Source organism: Drosophila tropicalis, unplaced genomic scaffold, assembly GCF_018151085.1.
Source record: "Drosophila tropicalis isolate 14030-0801.00 unplaced genomic scaffold, ASM1815108v1 contig_806, whole genome shotgun sequence".
Lineage (NCBI taxonomy): Eukaryota > Metazoa > Arthropoda > Insecta > Diptera > Drosophilidae > Drosophila > Drosophila tropicalis.
The window spans coordinates 163,890-179,936 of record NW_027173296.1 but is presented as its reverse complement, the minus strand read 5'-3'; the positions used below and the strand labels follow the sequence as shown (position 1 = coordinate 179,936).

Below are 16,047 nucleotides of genomic sequence, written 5' to 3'. Positions count from 1 at the left end.
ATCAGGAGTGGGTAGATATCCCGAAACAAAAATTGTTACGCATCGGGCGATATTAGTAAACCAATTTGGTAAATCATACAAAATAATAGGAAGTCAGTTTATAAGAAAGATAACATTGATTTGCTAGGGTTAACTTCTCTCAAGTAGTTCGTCATGCTTCTTTAACAAGAGTTATCTTACTAATGACAATATTAAAATTAATTTGTATAAGACAACTAACTATTTAAATAAATTCCAAAACGTCACATTTGGCGGCCCTTTGGCAGAATGATTAAGAATAAGCATCGTGTTCATCTGAAATGGCTTCACCAAATCAGATTGAACAAAGAAATATACAAAACATACATGAAAAATAAGTCATAAAGATTCCTATGACAATTATTGCTTAATTCCAAAAACAAAAATAGCTGATACAAATTCATATTTCAAGTATGGCTCAAAAACACTTAAGATTGTAACAGCGGCGCGGTATCAAGTAACCGACGCTGAGCATGAAATATAAACTATTTTCAACCCCCTAAAAACGTGGGTTATTAGAATAAGATATTTTTAAGAACAATTGTCGCCTCATAGAGTCTAAGAATATTTTCCAAACAATAGAACGTCAAAATAATAAAAATGATTTGGGCGAACCTATGGACCACTATTACCATTGCGTATCAAAATGATAAGACACTTCAAAATTTAGAATTAATTTTTTCGCTAAATATATGTTCCTTAGAATTTTACAAAAACAAATATTGAGATCGAAAGAACAAAGAATAGGCTGCAAAATGTTACCGTTAGCTGCTATTTTTAGCATTTTGTGGAAGAGTATTATTAATAAAGGGAGCAATTCCTCTGCGACCTGTTCACGGCTTGCAGCATTTGCCACCAAAACAGTTTGGAACATATTGTTCGTTCTTAAAAAAAATTTCCCATTTAACACCCCGTCGCACTCTAAATAAGTCCGAACACATTGTTCGTTCTTTAAAAAAAAGGCATAACTACTAGATGCTTGGTATCTGCAGGCAGTTGCGACCAAACGTCTACCTACACGTATAATTCTATCTTCGTCAACAAAGAGAGGTAGTTTGCTTAAAGTTGATCGACGCTCAAAAGACTGCATTCTCAAAAGCAGCTGTCTATCGTCACCCATACGTATAATTTCATCTTCGTCTTAATTCAACCTCCGCCGTGTGTAGACGTGTTTTTTAATGCACTCCGCAAAATTTAGTGCAAAAATAAAAAAGATCGCGTTTGCCAAAATTGGGTAGGGCACTCAGTCGCCTCAGAGACGCCTATTTACAATCATATTGCTATTAGTTTGTTCTAATAGTAATAAATACTAATTTGCAACAACAAAGTGCGTAATTTTCATTTTTCTTTGGAAAAGCCATGTTCACCAATTCTGGCCTAAGCGTTCTTGATCCTTACCAGCAACAGCTACAAGAACTAATTGTACATCAACAACCTGAGCGTCGACTCTCGGTCCAACGCAACAACGGTGCGTTGCCGTCGGTGGTGTCGCCGACCTCACTGAATGCTACCGTAAGCAATAACACCGAAAGTGCCAGCCACTCAGCAAACAACAGCAATTTACCGTGGAGAGAGCAGTGCTTCTCCATCAATATCGATAACTGGGTCATCGTTATCACAGACCAGCACCGGTAGCTCGTTGACAGCAACTACTGCAACGTCTGCCGAAGTGTTGACCTGCCTCAAGCCGTCACCGACAAGTCGCGCAGAGTCAGCCACAAGAATAAACCCAACGCCTTCTGTCCAAACTGGAATGGATAGATACATTAAAATAACTAAGCGGAAGCTAAGCCCGCAAAAGAAAAAAAGTGGCAATACGCCGAAAATAACCAAACCAAATGAACGAGTAGCACTCCTAAGCGGGAATCGTTTTAAAATTCTTGCCGATCAGCAAGACGATCATTCTGGCGCTGTAGATAAAGTTAAATCGGCTAGACCACCCCCCTTATACATCCGTGGAGCCAACTGCAGCGCCCTGATTTCGAAGCTAGTAGAAACAGTAGGGGCAAATAACTTTGTTGTAACCCCTCTCAATAGAGGTAACATAAAAGAAATTAAATGTCAAACCCAAACTGAGGACAATTTCCGCATTATCGAAAAGTACCTCCGTAATGCTAACATCAACTTCTATACCTACCAACTAAAAAGCAGTAAAGGGCTCCAGGTTGTGTTAAAAGGGATTGAGCCATCGGTCCCAACTCAAGAAATAGCAGACGCATTGGCCAAAAAAACTTTGCGGTTAAGTCTGTTGTCAACATCATCAACAGGAACAAAGTCGCACAGCCGCTCTTTAAAATCGAGCTCCAACCAGATGCAAAGCGATCGAAGCCAAATGAAGTGCACCCAATCTACAACCTTCAGCTCCTATTGCACAAAAGAATCATCGTAGAGGAGCCCCATAAGAGATACCAACCACAAGGAATACAACCACACCTTTAACAATTGCAATCTTAGGTCAGTGTGTGTTGGCTGCGGTGAACATCATAAAGATTGCATTTGCACCAAGGACATGCAGTAACTGTGGAGGGAACCACACAGTGAATGTCCTGTATTCACGGATCTTAAATCATACCTAAACGGGCGCAAACCCCAAGCTGGACCAAAAATCACCGTCAACGCCTCTAAAACTACAGGTATTCTTCGCCAAGGCTGTTAGATCATCTAACATGCCTGCTACATACAGTCCTAGTGTGCTTCGAACTGGACAGACGGAGCCCGCGAAAGAGACCCCGTCACTCCACCATCTACAGAATCCGCAACCTAGCGGATTCTAGCAACAGAACTTGGCCAGCAAAACCCAAGTGGCTTACAGGCCCTTTTGATCTCACTGAATCAAAACATGACCGCTTTTATGACGTTCATGCAAAACTGTATGCAGGAATTGATGCGGAATCAAAACCTGCTTATCCAGAAGCTTATCGAGAATAAATAATAGCTTCCCTACGTCTATGTTTTTGGAATGCTAACGGCATCTCCAAGCACAAAAACGAACTGCAACTATTCCAAGACTCAAGTGAAATCGCCGTTTTGCTGATATCGGAAACACATTTAACATCAACAAATAATTTTCAAATACCAAAACATACCTTCTACGCAACAAACCATCCAGACGGAAAAGCTCATGGTGGGACTGGTATCCTAATCAAAAACCGTATAAAACACTCGTTCCTCAACAGATTTGAAACACAGCACCTACAAGCAACTGCTATAACCGTCCAAACCAGCTGCGGCAACACTACATTGGTTGCCCTGTACTGCCCAACACGCTTCTCAATCTCTGAAAAGGAATTTACTGATTTCTTTAACACACTCGGAGATCGCTTCATTGCAGCAGGGGACTATGACGACAAACATACGCACTGGGGGTTTCGCCTGGTGAATCCTAAAGGCAAGCATTTGTACAACACAATAGCCCCACTCACTCAATAAGATCGATTGCGTCTCACCGGGTAGACCTACTTATTGGCCCACAGATCCACGGAAAGTGCCCGCTTTGATTGATTTCGCAATAACCAAGAGGATTCCGCGTTATCGCATCACTGCTATTAACATTCACACTATTTAGAAGACCTCAAGTACTTGATCGCCCATATAGGCTTACAAACAAAAATACAAATTGTCTTAAATTTAAAATGTACATGAGTGCCCACATTGACTGTTCGCCGAAACTGGATACTGCAGAGGACATTGACATGTGCGTCTCTGCACTTAAGTCGATGATGGAAGCTGCAGCAAGAGTGTCTACTCCACATGCCCCTACTTACAGTAAACCTGTTGATAGGCCTACGAACCGGCGGATAGAACAATTAGTAACGGAAAAACGACGTCTAAGAAAATAATGGCTGTTTACTCGCTCACCAGCAGCAAAACTTCGCCTAAGGCATGCCAATTGCAACCACTCCAAGGAGTTAAGACAAGAGGAAAGCTGGGCTCAAAGGTAATACATAGAAAAGCTCAGTCCAACCAGCACTAAACATCCTCTGTGGAAAGCCCACCCAACTCTAAGCGTTCCTACAGAGACAGTTTCACCGATAAGGGGTCCAACCGGTGGATGGGCCCGTAGTGACGAAGAGAGGGCATCCGTATTTGCCACACATCTTAAAATGGTTTTTCAGCCAAATCCAATATCAAACTCATTCGTACTTCCCCCTTCGAGCACATTAACGGATAGTGAATACTCGGAACTCCAATCGGATGAGGTCACTGCAGTTATTAAAAACCACATAAAGCCGAACAAAGCCCCTGGCCATGACCTAATCACACCGAAAATGATCCTAGAACTCAAAAAAAACTTTCACTCGTTGCAGAGGACGGACGTGTTTTTTTCCGCTTATCAATTTTAATTTTTTTCTCGCGATTAAATACTTTTACAAATTTCTTAAATTCATTATCGGTTTAATTAATAATAATTTCAACATCCGAATTTTATTTTCATTTCGCGAATTCTTGCTGTCGCTTTTGTTTAAATTTAAATAAAATCAAAACTTACAACAATACTTGCATTAGCGGTGTTGTTGTTTTGCTTATCTCTTTTGCGTTTGTGTCTTTACCGTTTTAACTAACTCTCGCGCTCTTGCGTACAAATTGTTGTTGCATGTGTTCAATTTGACGCGCTCTCCCGCTCTTTCTTATTCTTGATTGATTTGCGCTCTCGTCTTTTGCCTACCCGCGACTATGTGATACGTGTTTTTGTTTTTGTGGTTTCATCTCTTTTTATTCTTTAGTTGTGAAGGCTTACTCTGCACATTAACCCTTGTGTCAGAACTGGTCAGTATATTCTTATACACAGAATTTTTACCCTTAGAATTTTTATTTTTTATTGATAAAATGGTTGTCTGCTCAAAAAATAATTGCATAGTTGCCACTAATGCGGTTGACTCCCATGATTATATTCTTTGTTGGTTGTGTGACAATGCGGTTCACCTTAAGTGTGCAGGTTACACAGGCAGAATCAAGGAGTCTATTGCTAAAGGTGGTGGCTTAAAATATGGATGTGATGCTTGCCGGGAGGTCGAGAATGAGATGCGCTCTTTCATGAGGCGGACTAGAGATAGTTTTGACACTTTAAGGGCAGGTTTTAATAAACTCCAAGCGGAGTTTACTGCGGTGGAGACTCAGTTCAGAAGTTTATCGTTTATGAATGAGTCTCCGAAACGTAAAAGGAACAGTCCCTGGGATGCTTCTGTATCTGTAGATCCGCCAGCGTCTCTTATCGTCGCCGACAGGTCTCATTCACCGTCCACTTCTAATGTACAGCAATTGATATCGTTTAAGAGCCCGGTTGTGAATGCGATTAGTAAGGAATTACCGGTATCACTTGGGAATGATCTCTTAAAAACGATGGGAATGATCTCTTAAAAACGATGCCTATTGTAGTGTCCGATGTGTCCGGGCTGTTACCCATTCCAATGGAAATTGCTCATAGTTCTAAAAGTATCGAGGGCCCCGTAAACAAGTTGACTGCTGAAGTGGGTGACTTGTCCAACGTTACTGCTGCGGCTGACGCTTTGGGACCGCGGCCTCTCGTTGGCATACCACCAAAGAAACATATATTTGTTTCTAGGCTAGACCCTGTTGTCACATCTGAGGATGTAATAGCCTATATTCGGAAGAAAGTTAACGTCTCGAATATTGCGGTGGAGAAGTTTAAATTTTCTTACTCTCGGTACATTTCGTCCTTTAAAATTAGTGTTTCTGCCAATATCTTCGACACTATATGTCGAGAAGATTTTTGGCCAAAACATATAATAGTTAAGGAATATACTGTAAAAAAGAAAAATCGGAAACCGATTCGCTTGCCAACAACAACTAACACTATTCCTGCCACATCAGCATCTGCTGGTGTGTCAAAAAACTAGCTTCGTCCCTTAACCTGGGTTACCAGAACGTTAGAGGACTGAAATCTAAACTTTCTAATCTCTATGTAGATAGTCTTTCTTTTGAACATAACATTCTAGCTTTTACAGAGACGTGGCTAAAACCTGATATTGCTGATGCATCGGTTTTTTCCTCTAACTTTTCTATATTCAGACGTGACCGGATTTCTCGCATAGGTGGTGGCGTTCTGATAGCTGTTGATGCTGCTTTATCATCTGAAATGATTCAATTCTCTAGTACCCAGGAGATTGAGTTTGTTAAAGTAAATTTTAAATCTTTTAATGCTTTCATTACTTGTTCCTATATTCCACCATTGTCAGACATGGTGGTATATTTAAATCATTTAAAGGCAATTCAGTTTGTCTCCTCCTTAGTTTCCAGTCAAGACTTGCTCATAGTTGTAGGTGATTTTAATTTACCCGCTTTAGCAATCTACCACGTTGCTGCCCTCTTTGTCACATGACTTCATTGATGGCCTTCTAGGCTTATCTTTATCCCAAGTCAATCCTGTCTTAAATTCTAATGGAAAATTGTTAGATCTTATTTTTGTATTGGATTCTTCTTATTGTGATTTGTTCTTCCAGAAGACAAATTTCATCCTACATTAAATTTAAAAATTGATTTGCCGTTGCTTTCACCATTACTTGGTTCAAATGAGTTACCTCTAACTAGGTGCTTTCGTAAGACTGACTTTGCCAGCCTTAATGAAAACATTGCTACTACCGATTGGTCTTATCTGTACAATTGTAGAGATATGAACTCAGCTGTTCGTTTTCTCTATGATACTCTGAATTTACTCTTTGATATTTGTGTGCCTCTTGGTAGGCTGGAGCGGCTTAACAAACCTCCCTGGTTCTCTCGTGAGCTATCCAATTTGAAAAATGTGAAGACACGGTATTATATGAAGTTTCAAAAAACACGTCGTTCATCAGATTATGCTCTGTATACAGTCGCTCGTTCAAAGTTCATGATGCTTAATACACAATGCTATAAGAATTATCTTCAGCGGTGTAATCTTCAGTTTTCTTCTGACCCTAAACAATTTTATAACTTTGTTAATTCTAAACGTAAGATCTCTGTGCACCCATCTTTTTTGTCTTTTCAAAATAAAAAAGCGAGCACTGATCAGGCAATTGCCGATATGTTTGCGAATTTTTTCAAAACAACCTATTCCTCAACGGAATATCGAGCAAGTCCGTATCCTTATTATTTAGAAAAGGTTAATTGCATTTTCAATCCAGTGATTGATGAAAGTTCTCTTCTTAGCTAACTTAAACTAGTTAAACCTAATTATTCTCCGGGGCCAGATGGTCTTCCTGGATGTGTACTCAGGTTCTGTGCAAACGCATTATGTAAACCCATTTTAAAATTGTTTCTATTGTCTGTCGAATCTTCCTCTCTTCCATCTATTTGGAAAGAGTCGTATATCGTTCCTCTGCATAAAAATGGCAAAAAGTCCGAAGCTTCTAACTATAGGGGTATCTCAAAATTGTCCGCTATTCCGAAAGCTTTTGAGAAAATTATAACTTCTCAATTGCAACATTTTTGCAGCTCTATTATTTCGCTATCCCAACATGGGTTTGTGAAACGTAGATCTACAACCACTAACCTTTTAGAATTTACATCAATAATTATCAAGGGGTTCAAAAATGGTAAGCAAACTGATGTAATATATACCTACTGACTTTAGCAAAGCCTTTGATTCCGTTAATCATACCCTATTACTTTCTAAGCTGAGCGACATTGGGTTTCCACCGCTTTTCCTTTCTTGGGTTCGAGAATATTTAACAAATAGAAAACAGAAGGTACTTTTTAAGTCTTCTTTTTCCGCTTCCATTCCTGTGACTTCTGGTGTACCTCAAGGTAGTCATTTTGGCCCTCTGCTCTTCACACTATTTATTAATGATCTTCCATCAGTCATTGTTCATTCGCGCGTGCTTATGTATGCTGACGATGTCAAACTTTGTCTTACTCATAAAGATACAGATTCATTTAGTCGGCTACAAGCTGATCTTAAAAACTTTCAATCCTGGTGCCAGTTTAATCTACTAAATCTTAACACTACCAAATGTAAGGTAATGACTTTTTTCCGTAACTCTCCTCAACTGGTCACTTATTTTCTAAACAATAGCCCTCTAAAACGTCTAAATAATATGAATGATTTGGGCGTACTTATGGACCATAAGTTAAATTTTAACAGCCATATTTCCACCACGGTCGCAAAGGCCATGAGTGTCCTGGGTTTCATTAAAAGATGGTCAAAAGAATTTGATGACCCCTATACAATTAAAGTTCTTTTTACTTCGCTTGTCCGTTCTATTTTAGAGTATGGATCTTGCATTTGGTCACCTCAATATGAGTCGCACCAGATTAGACTTGAGTCCGTTCAAAAGCAGTTCTTGTTATTTGCTCTTCGTGGCTTAAGCTGGGATCGCAATGTCAATTTGCCTTCGTATTCTAGTAGACTTCTCTTGATTAATCTTCCATCCCTAACTAACCGTAGAATTATGCTTGGTGTCATTTTTATGCACAAGCTCCTAATTGGTGATATCGACTCGCCTGAGTTATTAGCTCCCAGATACTAAAGCCCTAAGGCGAGCATTCGCCCTTTCATTTAATTTATACCCGTAAGAAATTATTAACAACTGAGTAACAACTAACAATGCCCAACAATCCGACTCGAAGGACCAATTTATAATGAATAATAAACCACTATCTTTAATATTTCATAAGAAACTTAATTTTTATTATGCCCCTGCAAAGGGGGTATATTTATTTTGGTGTGCAATGCATAGAAGGAAGCATCTACGACCATATTAAGTATATATATTCCTGATCAGAACCACGAGACGAGTTCAAATAGCTATGTCCGTTCGTCCGTCCGTCTGGATCGACGCGATCTCCTCCTAGACCGTAAATGCTACAAAACTGAAATTTCGCATGTAGGCTTGTATTTCCCATACAAACGGCAGTCACAAACAGCGCATTTCTCTAATAACTTCGTTATTTTCTAAGCTGTCGTGAAATTTTATATTGGTAAGTTTATTCCACCTATAAATGACTGTGCCAAATTTGATCAAGATCGGATGACATATAGTTGGCACAGGAACGATCGGTGGAAAACAGTGACATTTGTCAATAACTTCGTTACTTTATATTTTTCAGTTTAACATGGCTACTAATGACTGTTGCAAATTTGATCAAGATCGATCGACTACATTACATAGCTCCCATTTAAACTTTCGATGGAAAACAGTGATTTTGATCCATAAATTTGTTATTTGCAAGCATTCGATTTTAAATATAACACCTTTTTTTCTTGTTGACGGCTATCGGTATCTAATAATCCAAAAGAACCAAAAGAAGAGCAGCGCCACTCAAGGTCAAATCTTTAGACAGGGGAGATATCCTACTCCCAAAATTACCCAAACTGCATCAGTAAGAAATCGCCAGAGCGCTTGATGGCGGACTCAACTGTTTGCACTAGCAGTTTTGAGGCCGAGTCAAGAAGACAGATCGGCCTGTAAGCTGGCTTGTTCGGCACATTTCGGCAAACTTTCCAGGCTGGAGGCGGGCTGCTAGTCTTGACGCCTTGTTTGGAATCGCATCCGGGACTGGAGCCTTTTGTAAGTTCCATATAAATTGAATAACGTCGAGACAGACACGTCAGTGTCTTTGGGTGAGTGATTTTATTCATTAAATAATTCTTTATAAGTTACGGGTCTTGAGTATGAGTCGGGTCCCTGGTCACGAGTCTGGTCACTGCTCGGGCACCAGTTAAAAGTCTTCTGGTCGGGCACATGGACGAACACATGGACTTCAGACACACACGATTCTTTCTTTGACCGCTAGATTACCATAAAACTAATTACACAGAAGTTTCGATTCAACGTTATAGTTCGTTTATTAATCACTTGATTGTACTTCTAGTTTTGAGGCTAGACCAAGACTAAGTCTGCCCTTCTTCCAGAGTACTTCTGTCTCCGAGGACAGACTAAACTTTTGGATGCCCTTCATCCAGAGTACGTCTGGTTCCGAGGTCAAACTAAAATTAAGACTGTCATTCTTCCAGAGATCGGGGCCATAAATATACCTCAAGAGGGCTGATCAAAGTCTATTGATCGTACTGTGACCGATCGTGAGAGTAGGTCGCTCTTCCGGTGAAGTGGGCAGAAACGGGTTGGTTATCCTTTAAAGCCTACGAGATCTAGGTGTTTAGATGACTTAATTTTTGACTCGGATCAAGAATATGTATACTTTATGGGACCGTAAAACTTCCTTCTTCCTATATGCAACATGCCTAAGTCAACCTAATAATCTCGATTAAGTTTTATTACTCTGAAACTTTTTGATTACGAAACGATTCAAGCCAGGAATTTCAGAAATCAATCTCGTAAATCGATTAGGCCTCTCTGTGATATCCATTCCTTTTCGTGTAATAAAATAGGGAAATCATTTTGTCTTACCTTTTCTATCAGCCATTGAATCAAAGAAGCACCAGGGAGCGTCCGGGCCAGAGCCAGCTTTAACAAACGATACATAATGTGATGTTTCTATACACACAACAGCAAACAATTCCATATAAAGTCGAGGTATATCAATGTGATCAGCCATTATTTTGTAATCCCTTGGAGCAAATATTTTTTTTGTTACGTGTGTAGTCCTGAAAAATAGCATTACACAACATAAATGGATATTTACATAGTTTTTGTGTTAATAAAAACTTTTTGTGGAGAGGTATCTTGTTTAATACCCGTGCAGAGGGTCAAATTTTTGTAACACAGAGAAGGGTATGTTTTCGACCCCATTGAGTAAATATATTAGTAATCACTTAATATAGAAATGAAGCCAAGTCAGTCAGTCCGTTAATCTGTTTGTTACATGGGTAATATAAAGTATGAAAATCGTCCGGATCCGACCTCTAAATCATTTAGTGGTACACAAAAACATGTAAGGGAATCGGATTATCTTTATAAAATAGGAAAAATTAAGCTCTATTTAAAATTTCTATGTCTATTAGATTCGTTTTATGTACATGGCTTATAACATATGTTATCTCGCTCACCCTCACAAAAACACAGTGCCACTAGCTTACGGCCAACTTCGCCATTATGGACCGCACGTTAAAATCGTTTATGCTTATATTTTATATGTTTCTTGTCTCATTTTAATATAACACATTCTACATATCATTGCATTTCTTTTTCTTCATCATGCTGCGATTGGCACGCATACACATAAAGTTAATGTAGCGTTGCATCTGTGTGTGCTCAGCTGCTCTGTGGAGTTAAGCAATAACGGTAGGCTGGAAGCGGCGCTGTCGATTTATATTGACTGTAACTTGTGTTCTATTAACGGAAATCTTCAGTTTTATATCCTAAACTATCATATGAGTAAATTGCATAGATATACTCAAATTTCTATTTCTATGTTTCTTCTTTAAAAAACAATTTTCATACTTTATCTGCTCCGGGCTATAAGTAGCTCAAATACCATCATCAGTTTCATTCCGATAGCATTTGAGCGTTACATACATCCGACCAATTTTACAATACTCTCAGCAAGGGTATGCAAAATTTATGGAGGGGTACTTTTTGAACCTCTTTTCAATGATGTGTAAAAAAATTTGAAAAAGGGTATATTAATTTTAGTAAGAAGTGTGCAACGTATATAAGTAAGCATCTCCACACATGTAGGATTGTGTATACTGCCTAGTTTGCATATCTCGGGTTCGTCCGGAACGGACCACAAATGACAAAGTCACGAACAGGTTCGTTTCTTAACAACTGTGCCAAATTTGATCATGATCGCGTGACCATATCACATAACTCCCAAAGCGATGATCGGTGTAAAATAGTGACTTTTATCAATAACTTTGTTACCTTTTAAATTTTTAAAAATTTGAAACAAAAAACTTGCAAGTGTTGTAAAGAAGCTCTTGCTGGGGTAGAATTCTCAGTCTTCAGAGTCCCGTCTACAGAACATTTATTTGATCTGAAGACCTTGAAGAGTATTATGGGGTGAAATGGAAGCCACATAAAGGGAGAAAATGGAAGGGAAAGGGTATGAGGAGAGTCCAAGAGGAGCTGCAACGACTGATCTTGTCTGCCAAGCGAAACACGCTTGGTCAAGATCCGTTGCCTCTTGGACTGGGAAAGGGGAGGCTATGTCCTGGTGTCGTAGGGGCCACTTGAACGTACTGCGCATAGTATCGTCAACGTCCGCTATAAATATGTGCATTTCAACGCGATCGGCATTGTTCAGAGAGCTATATCACCTTGGAATTTTGGTGCCCTCAATTGATATTAATCCCTTTATCCAATTTGGCCATTTCTTTATTACATCTGGATTTGGTTATCCCAGCCGTTTCCAGACTCCCATTCATCTAGAATAAGGATTCGTCCTTTAATTGTGACTGGTGTCATACGTCCAACTGGGTCATGTAGCGAATTAACTACAGGTGTAACTTTGACAGAAAGCAGATCATCTGTAACTTTATACATTACCGTGGTGGAGTACGTGAAGTAAGAGAGTTTTGGAAATGGATTCCATATTTTCGTCGCTGTTCGATATAAATTGACGCAATTTAAATCCAGCCTTTGAGTGTATTTTCGTGATTGCTTTAATGATGTTGATGTTAATGATTGCTAGTATTGTAATTTTTAACAAATTGAGTCAGAAATAGTGAGCAATTAGTTCCAAACAACATTGCATTCATTTGAAATATTGATGGCTCTCTTTCTTGGTCAAGATCTCTCCATAAGAAACATTGTGCTGCAGTATCACATTCTGTAATGGTCGCCTGATTGAACATTTCGCGAATGACTGTTACGACCGCTACCGCATGTAGCCGAAATTGTATCAAAATATTTATACCCTTGCAGAGGGTATTATAAAATTGGTCAGATGTTTGTAACGCACAGAAGGAGACGTTTCTGACCCCATAAAGTATATATATTCTTGATAAGCATGAGAAGCTGAGTCGATATAGCCATGTCCGTCTGTCCGTCCGTGCGTCGGTGCGTATGCGTTTTACTCAGCCATCTTAAGAGCTATCGGACTGAAGTTTTGTGTGCTTTTTATTATCTGGAGCAGATCAAGTATGAAAATTGTCAGGATCGAACGACTATATCATATAGCTCTAGAACAAACATTTCCAAAAAAAAGTTCGTAAAAATTTGAGTATCCCCATGAAGTTTGCTAATGTGATAGTATTGGATATAAAACATGAGATCCCAAAATTTCAATCCGATCGGATAAATAGAACACAAGTTACAGTCAATATAAATCGGTTCAACCGCTGCCGGCAGCGCTGCTTGCAAAAAATTGAGGTAAAAAGAGTAATAATGTTTTGTTTGTGTACTGATGAATTGTGTTGCAGGGAAAGAAATTGCAAAAAGTTAAAATTTTATTGGCAAGGACTGCAAGGGTATAGCTTCTTTGATATTTTTTTTATAAGAAAAAACCAGAAGGCCGGAGCTAACTTTAACCGAGTCCAAGCTTGAATACCCTTGTATTTTTTTTTTTTTTGGTAACTCTATCCTTACCTATAGCCATCAAGAATATACATACTTTACATAGTTAGCCGGAGCTAACTTTAACCGAGTCCAAGCTTGAATACCCTTGTACTTTTTTTTTTTGGTAACTCTATCCTTACCTATAGCCATCAAGAATATACATACTTTACATAGTCGGAGATACTTCGTCTTGTGTGTTGCACACTTCTGACCAAAATTAATATAGCCTTTTTGCATGGGTATAAAAATTATCGACGGGGAGACCTTGAACCCCTTTTTAAGGATGTGCAAAAATAATTTCAAAATATTTGACATAGGAGCCGTTTTTATACCCTTGTTAAAGGTTTTATTTTGAGCGAAAAAAATTAAATTGTTTTTAATCATTAAAAAAAGTTTTTTCGGATTTACTTCGGATGTCGGATGTACTTTAATTTACCATTCAATTGTTGCTATAATCTGTAGTAATATATTAACATATCCCAGAGGAGCCCCAAAGTTGTGGGAATTCAAATCAGACACTACTTCCGATTTATTAGATCTTATAAAGTATATCTGTTTTTGATCAGAACGACGAGATATGTAGCCGTGTCCATCTGTTCGTCTGTCCAGATCGACGCAAACTCCACCTAGACCGTAGGAGCTAGAGAGTTAAAATTTTGCTTGTAGGCTTGTATTTACTGCAAGGGTTGTATATCATGAATTAAGCCGAATCGAATATAGCTCCAATACAAACGGCAAAGTCACAAACAGTGACTTTTCTTAATAACTTCGTTATTTTCTGAGCTGTTGTCGTAAAATTTGTTATTGGTAAGTTTATTGGACCTATAAACGGCTGTGCCAAATTTGATTTCGATCGGGTGATTATATCATATGAGAGATAGGAGGAAAACAGTGAAAAATGTAACACCAGCGTGCAGTCTTCAGTTGGGTAGCTTATAACACTTTTCGGAGTTAACCTGCAATGATACTTCTTCTACCACTTGATTTTGTAACTATTTGACTCTCTTGTCAAAAAGTTTGAAGTTAATTCGTCACCCAGCTTAGAATTGGTAAGCAAAATTGAAGAAAAAGCCAAATGTTACAGTTTGCACTCTAGTTGCACTCATAGTTTTAAGATAACAATTATTTTTCATTTTATTTTGTAAAGGGTATTTAGTGGTTTTTAAATTTTTGTATTACAAAATATCCAATTTGACATATGTTAATAGCATTATCAAATAAAATTCTAGTATATTAGCCCCTATATATCCTTTGGTATTGCTTTTACTCTATTAAGCCAAAATATGGAAATTCTTATTCAAATACTCATTTTTTTTTTCAAAAAAGTTCAGTTGGATTTGTTTCTGCAAACATAAAATCCATTTTCTGATTTTATAATATTGTTTTCTATTTAAATATTGGTCCAAATAGTGTTAAAAAATTGATTCACAAACGCCAAGATCTATGTTTTAGCCCATTTGAAGGCGTATTTCCTGTAGTATCTTGGTGTTACAGTTTTTTGTTTCCTTATATGTAAATTTTAACGCGTTATAGAAGTGCATTTTTTAGTCCAACGGCCACCTACAACGTCTAACAATCTATACCGAGGTATTCTTCGCCAAGGCTCTTAGATAATCTACCATGCCTGCTAGAACCAGCCCTACGGTATCCTTTGATGGCGTGTTTCGAACTGGACCGACCGACCTCGCGAAAGAAACTCCCTCCCTTTACTATCCACCGAAACCGTCATTTTTTTTTTTTTAACGTTTAATATATATTTGTTGAATGTACTCTTAAAGTAGAGCCTAACAACAAGTTTGAGATATTTTTCTTAATCTAGTACTTAAGATAAATCCTGGGGATATTGCAGGCGTCCCTAATCACTTGATATTGGGTTGGTCTGTCACGAGTTCTATTATTAGTTCGCGTAAGGGAATTGGCAAGAACATTAGGGTGTGCATCCAGTTTCGCAGAATACTTCAGTTCTTGACTACCTATTTCAGATCTTACGCTAGGTATATTTAGATCGTTTTGAATGTTGTCGTTCCGTATGTACCACGGAGCCCCCGTGATTGATCTTTAAATCTTCAACTGCGCCCTTTGTATAATGTCGACATTGCTGGTACTTGCATTTCCCCATAGTGGGTTTCAGTACGGAGTTGTATAGGAGGACTTTATATTCCAGACGTAGAGGGGACCGAGCATTGATGATCCAATGTAGGCTACTTGCTTTCAGTTTAAGCTGTGACTTTTTTGCTTCGATGTGCTTGCGCCAAGTTAGTCTTCTGTCTAGGTGGATGCCAAGGTAAGTGACATCCTCGGCTTGAGGAACTGGTACGTTGTTTAGCATTAGAGCTGGACAGTTTCTTTTGTTAAGCGTAAATGTAACATGTTTGCATTTCTGCTCGTTGACCCGGATACGCCAGGTTGCTAGCCATTCCTCTACCACCTTGAGGTGTTCCTCTAATTTTGCAGAGGCTTGTATTGGGCATTTGGATCTGCTGAGGATTGCAGTGTCATCGGCAAAAGTGGACGTTGTAAGTCCTAAACTCGTTGGTAAGTCTGCAGTGTACAGCAGGTAGAGTAACGGGCCGAGTACACTGCGGTTCACAAGCTTTGATTTCACAGTCAGCCGAGAAGGAGCCATTACATCTTA

General features: G+C 38.8%; 1 protein-coding gene across 1 annotated transcript in view; it reads right to left on the bottom strand.

Annotated features, from left to right (window-relative positions):
- CYLD (ubiquitin carboxyl-terminal hydrolase CYLD) overlaps nt 1–16,047 on the bottom strand; it is a 189,756-nt gene that overhangs the window by 72,208 nt on the left and 101,501 nt on the right. The window contains exon 5 of the mRNA XM_068294068.1: nt 10,362–10,558. Within this exon, the coding sequence (XP_068150169.1) occupies nt 10,362–10,558 (197 nt within the window). The remainder of the gene's footprint in view (nt 1–10,361; nt 10,559–16,047) is intronic.